We start from the raw sequence: 10,961 nt of genomic DNA, 5'->3' as shown, positions 1-10,961 counted from the left end.
GGTTCGAGGGGAAGGGGTGGGGCATGTGCGTGCATGTTTAAAACTGTGACCCTGTGACAAAAGAACTAGCCATAGTCCAACCTGCCCAGTAAAATGGATCTAAAACGGTTGGTGTTTTGTGTATCATTGAATCAGCCGCAACAGGAAATTTCTCCTTGCTATGAATGGAAACGTCTTTAATACGATTTGCTAAAACGCTCAGTCAGGAAGTGTCAAATGTCACGAGGTGGTTTTTTCCCCCCACTTGAAATCAAGATTGTACATTTTGTAGGATGACTGATTATTTATATCTATTATATATATATATTATATCTATTATATATATTATATTATATATATATATATATATATATATATATATAATATTATATATTGATCGAAAACTTTTATTTTCAAGCAAATGGGAAGATTGTTCTTGAATATAACACTAAGCCTTCCATAAGCCTGCCAGGCAAGCTTCACGCGGCGTTCAACTTCAGTGCTTGTATTTCCATCCATTTTTACAAGTTGGGCGACACGGTGGACGACTGGTTAGAGCGTCAGCCTCACAGTTCTGAGGACCCGGGTTCAATCCCCGGTCCCGCCTGTGTGGAGTTTGCATGTTCTCCCCGTGCCTGCGTGGGTTTTCTCCGGGCACTCCGGTTTCCTCCCACATCCCAAAAACATGCATTAATTGGTGACTTTAAATTGCTCGTAGGTGTGAATGTGAGTGCGAATGGTTGTTTGTTTGTATGTGCTCTGCGATTGGCTGGCAACCAGTTCAGGGTGTACCCCGCCTCCTGCCCGATGACAGCTGGGATAGGCTCCAGCACGCCCGTGACCCTAGTGAGGAGAAGCAGCTCAGAAAATGGATGGATGGATGGATGTCACAAGTTGGCCTAAATAGATGTAGTTTTCGACGCCGTCGAGGACGTAGTCCTCCATTTTGATATCTTTTTGTGGACAGTAACGATTGAACATGACCTTCGTTTTGCTTTTGTTCCTTTTCAGACCTGAGTGACGGCTTTTTAACTCGAATTCCTGAATACGACGCTGTAGTTGTTCAGCAACGTAGGAGAATAAAATGATGTCGTCTGCAAAACGAAGATGGCTCAAATAAGCGCCGTGAATTTTTAGTCCTTCTTTTTCCCAATTGAGCTTTTTAAATATTTATTCAAGCCAAGCAGTAAATAGCTTCGGAGACAGTGTCTCACCCTGCCTGACCCCTTTTTCCTAGACTTATTCTCACTCTTTCATCATCAATTCGAATTGAACCTGAAGAATCGTTGTACATTGATTGTAGAATGGTCGGCTCTATCCCTTCATTTACTAGCGCCTGCAGTATCGAAATGGTGGTGACTGAGTCAAACGCTTTTTCATAGTCGATGAAAGCTACACACAGAGGCATTTCGGACTCGTTCGATTATTTGTTGAACTGTCTGTATGTGGTCCATAGTATTAAAACCGCTAGGAAAACCCGCTTGTTCTATCGGCTGTGCTTCACTGAGTTTGATTCTAATTCATTTGTCCAATATATTTGCAGACTTTATAAATCGTTGAGAGCAGGCTTATTGGGCGATCATTTCTCAATTCTTCTCGTATCTTTTTCCGAATAGTCTCGCAAAATTCAACATATAAACTTTTGTTGACAATGCTGCCCCTTTTCTTCATTTCTCGTCACTTTTTCATTAAGTCGAGAGTAGCTTTAGATATTCTGGATGTTGTTGTCTTTCTCGTTGCTTGCAATCAAATTTCATGCACACAAACACACAAGAAGCCAAAAAAGCAGTTAAGTGGAAATATACCGTTCGCCACAACATTCTCATGAGATCTAGACTCCAGTACAAGAGTTGTATTAAACAGCTATGCCTTGAAAATGATAGCAATGCTCATCCTTGTAATAAATTTAATATGACAAGAGCTTAAACATTTTTTTGAAGTGAAACTAATTATATTTCTTACATTTTTTAATTGGAGGATGCCGACCAGTGTAGCAGTAATAGTTTGAACTGTGTGAATTATTATGCTATAAGAATTACTGTATGCTTTAAAATGTCATTTGTCATTGGAAGAGCCCAACCCTCTGTCCCTTACCTAATATGTTGCGAGTAGGAGCTTTGAACGCTTCTGTACTGTGAATGTTCCATTTCAAAAAACAAACTAGTACAAACACATATTACAACAACATAATATTTTAGGCCCTGTCATATGGCTTATATATAGTTTATTGAACTGTTAATCCTTCCATTTTCTATAGGGCGTTTCCTCATTCAGGTCACAAGTGCGCTGGAGCCTATTCCACCTGACTGTGGGCAAGAGGCGGGAGCCACTCTGGACTGGTTGCCAGTCAATTGCAGGGCCCATGTCGATAAACGATTCACACTCAAATTCACACCTTTGTACAATTTAGAGTCTTCAATGAAGTTATGTTTTTGAAATTTGAGGGGAAACAGATTACCCAGAGGATTCTAAATAAAGGCTACGTTCACTGCAGGGCATGATGCCCAATTCACATTTTTTGTTAAATCTGATCTTAATTTGGAGTCGTTCACATTCCAAAATTAAAGCGACTTCTAATGTGAACGGAATGTTTTCATGAAGTGACAACATATGTGCACAAAACACGTCATGTTATGCGTGTGTTCAACATGAAGCGCCGTGTTTATGGAAGTGAATATAGCCCCTCATGCTGACGCATTTTTGTCAATTTCAAGTCTGCCCCATATATCATTATCCGTTCAAAAGCATCTTCTTTCCGCCATTGACTGTTTTTTTTTTTTTTTGCTCCTTTGTCCGCCATTGCTTTTGTGGCACGTCTGTTTTGTTGAACAATTGTGACACTTGTCGCCTTTTGACGACATATAGGTCAGATGAGTGCAACCTGAGCATCCAGACTGCACTTGCATCAGATACATCCCCAATTTATATCGACATACAAAAAAGGCCTGGGTCGGATGTGAAAAATTTTTATTGTACTGTTCACGTTGACATGAAAAAAAATTGATGCGTCACACGGGGCAAAAAAAAAAAATCTGAATGGACCTGCAGTGTGAACATAGCCGAAGATGTTCCAACAGAGATTCAAACTTGGATTTCCTGACAGAGAGGCATATGCTAACCGCTATTCCTCAGAGCTGCCCGATTGCTGGACACTAACCACAAAAATCAACATTATAGTTTAAATTATAAACTATTCCCCTCTGACTGTTTAAAAGAGACAAGTACCCAAACTTCTTTGGAAAGCGCTTTATTTTGTAATGATTTTTAAATTTTATCTTTTTGAATTGTATTTCTTGCAAAAATATAATTACAGATTATATTATTATATAGTCAATTATTAAGATTATTAAATACACATTTTACCCTCAGCAGCAGGTTGCCAAGATGAAAAAAAAAGATTTTCTGATCCCAATGAGATTCCTCCGTGGCTCTTGTTGGACCCTCAGTTTGAGTCTTGACTGTAGACCACGCCCACCTGCATACGCACTTCGTCCTCCACTTCGGCCAGCAGGAGAGAGTCAGCGTGGGACATCACGGAACTCTCCTTCAGCCCTGCAGTGGGGAAAATACATTATAATCATTGTTCATAACGGCACCACCCACCGAGCCATGTGCAGGCAGATGTGCGACTTAATTGTTCCCTCTGGTAACATTGATTCATTCGGTTGATTATTCTAAAAAATGTGATTGTACAATTAAAGGCCTCCCCTCTCAAAAAAGAAACTACTGATTTTGCATGGGGATAAGCGGTACGGAAGATGAATGAATGAATGATGTTGCTAAAAAGAAGAAAAACTATAGATGCTGCATTTTCCTGAAAAGAACACAAACCTGAAAAGTGATTTAAGCTGTTATATAGTATTAGTTTATTTTCATTTTAATGTATACTTAATTTTTTTATTTTGAGAATACCTGTATTTCATGTATTTGAGAATTTATTGCTATAAGTTTGGAGATTTTTTTTATCCGTATATATATATATATATATATATATAAAAAAGTACTGCATGAACAGTTGCCAAAGTTTGTCACGACACCTTTGAGCAAACACTGTCGCACCGCTTCCGCCTCATAGCGCAGTCCCGTACTGTTGAGGAAGTTGAGGGGCAAGTAAGGTTCCGGGACAGGATACTGGCTCTCCTTCCCGTTGACCAGCACAGAGGTGGGGCACCACATGTGAGCAGGGATCTATGAGACAATGAGATGTACTTGAGTTCTATTTGTGGTGCGTGTATCAATTAGTGTGCCGCGATGTCTAATTAATTATAGTCATTCCAGTTAGTAACAGTGTCAAAAAGCAGTTCCTAAATATTCCATTCATAATTGATTCATTTGAAGTACACAAGTTTCAACAAGTGTAATCGGCGCACCGTTACCCCTACCCTGATTTTCCCCTCGGTGCCCATGATGACTGCGTCATTGTCGAGCTCCAGTCCCGAGGAGCTCGTGATCACGGCCATGCGGCCTTTGGAGAACTTGAGAGTGACTGCCACTGTCTCATCCACTCCTGGAAACACACACACACACACACAGACCCACACCTTCCAATTTGGAGACACTTCAATAGACCTCTCTTCAGCCAGCATTAAATGATTAACTCTGTATTTCTGTTATGTTTTTTCCTTTGGCTTTCTTGTGACACTTAATCTGAAAGGACGACTGTTGTTGAGAACAAGAATCCCCACTTGAAGTGACTGCTTAGTAAACATTTGGATGCGAATTATTATGGAGAAAAAAAAATCGTACTGGCTTGTACAGTGTGTTCGCCAAACTGTTCGCGATTTGCTACTTGCAAATTAACTATTTGCTGTTTTTCTTTTATTTGTAGAACCTATCCTGTTTGTTACAAAAAAAAGTCACCTATCTGCTGTTTTTGTCCCCTTTTAAACATCTTAAGATTCCACAAGATGGCACCAAGTCCTGTCTAATAGCCTTTAGATGCCACAAGGTGGTGCCAAAGCCCTGTCTGATACCTCAAAGATACCACAAGATGGCACCAAAAGCCTTGTTCTAGTGCCAAGGAACTGCAAATGTTAATGACACATCTCGACTTGACTATAAACATTTCAGAAGAAAATGCTAAATTAAATGACACACCTCGACTGACTATAAACATTTCAGGAAAAAAATGCTAAATTAAAGCAATAAATATTACAGGCTACTTGTTCACGCCTCTGTAAATGTTCAATGGGCCAGATTGACGAACAGAGTTGAGCCCTATGTGGCCTGCGGGCCATACTTTTCCCACTGCTGACATACTGTATAGGAGACAGAAAAGAAGATACTGTACGTTGAATAATAACTTCCTAGTCCGTACCAGTTTCCGTACAGACCCCTGTGGCCTTGATGCTTTCGGGCTTCTCTCCGCCGTACACCATGATGGCGAACTGCAGCGGGTAGATGCCGAGGTCCAGCGTGGTTCCCGCGCCTAACTCCTTGTTCATTGATCTCGGCAAATGCATGAGGGGCTGGCCGAAATCGGCCCTCACCATTTTCACCTCGCCCACTTCCCCCTGAGCCAGCAGCCGCCGGATCTCCACCGAGGCCGGGAAGAATCGACTCCACACAGCCTTGAACAGACAAATGATTGATTCCATTGGTAAAGGTTGCGGACAACGTAATGTAAACCTCCGGACGGCTGCATCGCTTCATCCCAGAATTTGGGGTTTTAGAAATGTTACTAAAAAAACATTTCCCTTCAATCTCTCTGGTTACACTTCACATGTGGTTTAGCCTATGCAGACGGCCACACTTTTTATTCTTATCTAGCTTGGATGATACCAGTACATTGCTTACCTTGGACCAGACAAAGGTGTTCTTTTCATTTTTTTGTGGCATTCGAGTGACAATTGTTTTTTGTCGATGTCTTTAGGTCTCCAAAGTGTTCTGTAAATTGAAAAAAAACTGTTGTACGAGAGCGGCTCCAACTACCGGAGACAAATTCCTTGTGTGTTTTGGACATACTTGGCAAATAAAGATGATTCTGATTCTGATAAAATGCCCTAGATGCTTTTGAACCATAATTATATTTTAAAAGAGCAGAAATGTAGCCTATTTTCTCTACTGTGCTGTTATTGGCCAGTCGAGACTTTAAACGGATTTTATCGGGCTGATCGATATCGGCCGATATTAAGCATTTTAGGTGTGTAGGTGGTCACCGGTGCTCAGGACAGGACAGGATGTTCGTTTAAGGCTTGCTTGAGGTATGTTCACGTACTTTGAATACGATACGGCTCGCAAGCAGGCAATAAAATGTTATGTAGCCTAGCAAGCTACTGCTAGCACGAACGGTTGGAGGGAAACATGCCGCCGTTCTGTCAAATCATTCTCTGAAGTTTCGGTGTGGGTGAAGTAATTTAATTAAAAATAATTAGGCGGCACGCTCTAACCGACTGGTATATTTTTGCAAACTGCACCTTGCTTTAACTTTAAAATACAGTATGTTTAAGAAAAAAAAAAAAAATTCATAAAGGCGGCACGGTGGAAGACTGGTTTAGAGACTGGTCACAGTTCTGAGGTGCGGGGTTCAATCCCCGGCCCCACTTGTGTGGAGTTTGCATGTTCTCCCTGTGCTTGCGTGGGTTTTCTCCAGGCACTCCACATCCCCAAAAAACATGCATTGTAGGTCAACTCTAAATTGCCCGGAGGTGTGAATGTGAGTGCGAATGGTTGTTTGTTTGTACGTGCCCTGCGATTGGCTGGCAACCGGTTCAGGGTGTACCCCGCCTCCTGCCCGATGATAGCTGGGATAGGCTCCAGCACGCCCGCGACCCTTGTGAGGATAAATAAGCGGCTCAGAAAATGGATGGATGGGTCAAAATTAATTAACATTAGAAATGGATTATATAACTTTTAGCCATTGAAGCCTTTACAAAAACATTTTTTAAACAAACAAAAGTAATGGGGATTTTGTTATTGTCGCATTTCTCATTTTATCATTGTCTTTTTTTCCTTTTTTTGAGATGGCTGGCCACTTGAATGTTCAGGAGCGAGCCAAGGTAGCGTTTTACTTCCATTTTGTTCTTATATTTACTTTTATGTTCAAATGTAATCATTTGTTCTGGTATATGGATTTAATTGCCAATTCGTAATGCCTTTATAATTTTTCCACCCACCCTGTCATGTCATAATCTAATACTGTGGACCACCACATACTCACGGTTCGGCACCTGCGGATTGACCTATTCCCGTTTGTTTTTTTCATGTTTTGTTGGGGGTCGGGGGGGGTCAAACCCGAAAACGCCTACTGGTGGATTTTTTGGGTTTAAAAAAAAAAATGCAATTATGTGTGTCAGCTATCTGCAGATTTTCACTATTTGTGGTCACGAATAGCGGGGGTCCACACGCTTTTGTGTGTGTGTACATTTTGCATGAACGTGCAGTCACCTCCATGAGGAAGACATCATTCCTCTTGGCCGACGCCAGGATCTCCTTCACCTCCTTGGCGTTCATGGCCAAAGGCTTCTCACATAAGACGTTTTTTTTGGCGTCCATGAAGAGCAAGCAGGTTTTCAGGTGGTAGGGGTGGATCACGCCGACGTACACCACATCTACAAACACACACAGAGTTCCGTCATTTATTTATTGATTTTTTTTAAGACGATATGCCGACAGTCCACATTTGACCTACAGGGCCTTTGACGCAAACTGACCAATGTTTGGATCTCGGGCCAGTTCCTCATAGCTGGCGTATATTGCAGGGATGCTGTGCTTTTTGCCAAACTCCTGTGCACGCTCCAAGTTTCGAGCAGCCACAGCCACAACCTGTTGAAACATTATTTAAACAAGTGAATTCATTTGTTCACTCCTAAAACCATCGATGAACTTTTAGTAACCATACAGTACGGAACATTGTTAACGACAGTATGTCAGCACGTCTGGCCCACAGTGAATGGTCCTGGGTTCGAAACTCGGCTCCGGCCTTCCAAGTGTAGTTTGATTGTTCTCCCCATGGTTACGCGTGTTTCCTCAGTTTAATAATTGAAGACTCAAAATTGTCCAAGGTTGGAATACAATTCTCTAAATCGCCCATAGGTGTGAATGTGAGTGTGAATTGTTCTTTGTCCACTTGATACCCTGCAACTGGCTTGTGATCAGTCTAGGTTGTACCCCGCCTCTTGCGCAAAGTTAGCTGAGATAAAGTCCAGCTCACCCACGACCTTAATGAGGATAAGCGCTATAGAAAATGGATAGATTACTACCACACATCTGTCAAAATAAGTTAACCACTGTTAATAATACTGAAATTAAAACTGGTCATTTTTTAAAGACACCTGACTGACATGTAATTAAATGAACAGCAAAACAATTTTTATTTGTTATTCGTGATGCTATGCTCTTCTGATGGCCAAAAGACAAACCCTCCAATCTGCAGGATTTTCTGATTGGCCGATTTCAATTTGACAAAAAGAATTCTGCAAGAAAATAATTTTTTTTTTTTTTTTTGCTTTCTCCAAAAAATAAATTTCATTTTTTTTCCAAAACAGTGAACAACAACAACAGCGATGAATTTCCATGACTGATGCCATGTAGATGCCGTTTTTACCGCAAGATAGAGCCGAGGCTGCATCTATGAAGATGAAAGTTAGTAAGTAGTACTGTATGCGGGGCTGACATATTTCCTGATTACGATAGATGATTAAATAATATATTTTTAAGTACACAAACCTGGATTTTTGATTATATAACATCCTAATAAACAACCACAAATAATAAATATATAAGAACATTATTTAAGTAAATACATTCACCCATGTTAAACAATTACTGATATATATGAAAATGGCAATTGAATAAATATTTAGTAACTAAATACATTCATCAATACATTTAAAATATTTTAACATACTGTAAATTATATGTTAATAATAAGATAATGGTATGAAAGATGATGTAGTAATACAAAAATTCAAACAATCATGTCATGTCATCAACCCGTGGTGATGCATACACAAGTAGTCCACGAACCTGTTTTTTTCCGGTTTTTGGTCACGTGACGTTGCGCATACAGCGGAATGAGGCCTCCCACGAAACCCCCCTTGGCTACAAAATGATCATGCAATGATAATATGTATATTTGACAACAAATACTGTATTTTTCGTGGCTTGTAGCATTTGTGTACACCCGGTTACCTCCAAATAAAAAGGTTCGAACAACAATTATGCAACACTACGAAAGCAGCACCAACATTTGAGTCGTTTATGTGCTATGTGGAGAGTAAATAACTTTCTGGAAGCAAGAGAAAACGGCAAATAAACACGTGGCTATGCTTTGACCTTTGGACTGGTCAGACGTCCCTGTGCAAACGTTTTGCGGAATCCTTGAATTAATCAGCAAAATGGTGGCGGGGCTATTGGCTGTTTATGTACAGATACCTGGTGGTGTTCAGGCGGAAGCGATTTCATGGCGACCGTGAAGTCGTGACTGATCTTGCCTCCGCCGCAGATTCCCCACCTGGTTGCCATGTTGGAGGACAGACTGCGGTGCATCCGGTTGCAGTTGCAGCATGACGCCGAGAGATGGAGACAAAGCTTCCTTTTTGCAGCACAGTACTTGGGTTGATTCAGTATAGTTATTCGTTTGTTTGTTAATTTAAACCACTATTGTACTGCAAAAAATAGCGTCTATCTGCGATTATTTAATATATATTTAGTGTCCTATTATTATTATTCCTGATTATACTAGTTAACAAAAATGTATTGTCGAAGATGCTTGTATTTTTTTTTTTTTTTTTAGCTGATTTGAGATAATTTTGATGTGGTGAATCCAAGTATCATATTGGACTTTTTGAACTATGGCCACGTTTTTGTTTACATGTACCGTTGTTTTCGCTTTAGAGCACAGGTGTCAAACTGGTGGCCCGGGGGCCTGATCCGACTCGCCACATCATTTTATGTGGCCCGTGAAAGCAAATCAAAATTGCTCATTGTATTGTGGTGTCAACCATTGAGATATTTGCAAGCATTTTTTGTTACCAATCCCACTTTGAAAAGAAATGTAATAGTCAAAAAATATTTTTTTATAGGCTTCTGATTTCAAAACTGGTTATTCATCAATGTGTTGTGTATACTGTATGTAATTACAGTATATGAGGTAATCTTTCATTTATATGGGTTCACAGCTGTAGTGGCCCTCCGAGGGAAGTCATAACTACAATGTGGCCCGTGACAAAAATGAGTTTGACGCCTCTGCTTTGGAGGTTAAAATAAACAGTGATTTATTCCTTGAATTTTGAACAATGATAACATAACATTCAATTTACAGGTACTTACTTTTATCAAATCCTACTATTCACTTTGCAGTAAACAAAGTTTTTAACATTTGATTAATAAACAACTTGGCATAAAAACCTGACCTGAACAAGACAAACGGATGTCATTTTCAGGTTCCGCAATGCACAATTGTCAGAGTTGAAAAAATTACAATTGTTTTTTTGTGTTTTTTTTTTTGTAACCCAGTGTTATCATATACTGTTTAATAATAAATGCATGCAAAATACGTAAATTTAGTCCTGGCTATCATAATATTATACTTTTCTATATTTTTTTCATAAGTTAAAGATAAATACATGTTTAAAAGTGTATTCATATTACTTTCACATCTTCAAAAAATCCTGATTATAATCAGTGTGGAGGAATAAGTAATTACGTGTAACAAGATTGTGTTATTTAATTAAAAATTTACATAATTGTCATATATGACCTTATTGAGAGAAAATGTAAAATCAAATTAATGTTGCTTTTGGAAATTTACTAGATTACAATTTTAGTTTATTTGAAAAATACCAGCAAAAGCTGTGTTTGTGTGTGTGTTTGTTTTTCCAAACCACTTTCTCCTTCGAAAGCCAACGCTTGGCTCTCTCTGGTCATGTGCCATTCTTCTCTGGTCTCAAACGTGACATATTTTTCCAAATATGACCTCAAAGCGCCACCTTCTCTTCTTCAATCTCTCTCTCTCTCTCTCTCTCTCTCTCTCTCTCTCT

At 39.7% G+C, this 10,961-nt stretch overlaps 1 protein-coding gene across 1 annotated transcript; it reads right to left on the bottom strand.

The window, feature by feature from the left end:
• Positions 1-2,971: 2,971 nt before the first annotated feature.
• On the bottom strand, positions 2,972-9,470 carry LOC133397611 (trans-1,2-dihydrobenzene-1,2-diol dehydrogenase-like). Its single transcript, XM_061668710.1, has 7 exons — positions 9,355-9,470; positions 7,632-7,743; positions 7,366-7,529; positions 5,297-5,549; positions 4,362-4,486; positions 4,017-4,167; positions 2,972-3,531 (listed from the first exon to the last, which is right to left on the bottom strand). Exons 1-7 carry the CDS (start codon positions 9,466-9,468, stop codon positions 3,422-3,424), a joined length of 1,029 nt encoding a protein of 342 aa, XP_061524694.1. The 5' UTR covers positions 9,469-9,470; the 3' UTR covers positions 2,972-3,421.
• Positions 9,471-10,961: the final 1,491 nt, after the last annotated feature.

This window comes from Phycodurus eques, chromosome 2 (genome assembly GCF_024500275.1).
Source record: "Phycodurus eques isolate BA_2022a chromosome 2, UOR_Pequ_1.1, whole genome shotgun sequence".
NCBI lineage: Eukaryota > Metazoa > Chordata > Actinopteri > Syngnathiformes > Syngnathidae > Phycodurus > Phycodurus eques.
Note: the sequence above shows the minus strand (reverse complement) of the source record. Positions and strands in the feature narration are given on the sequence as shown.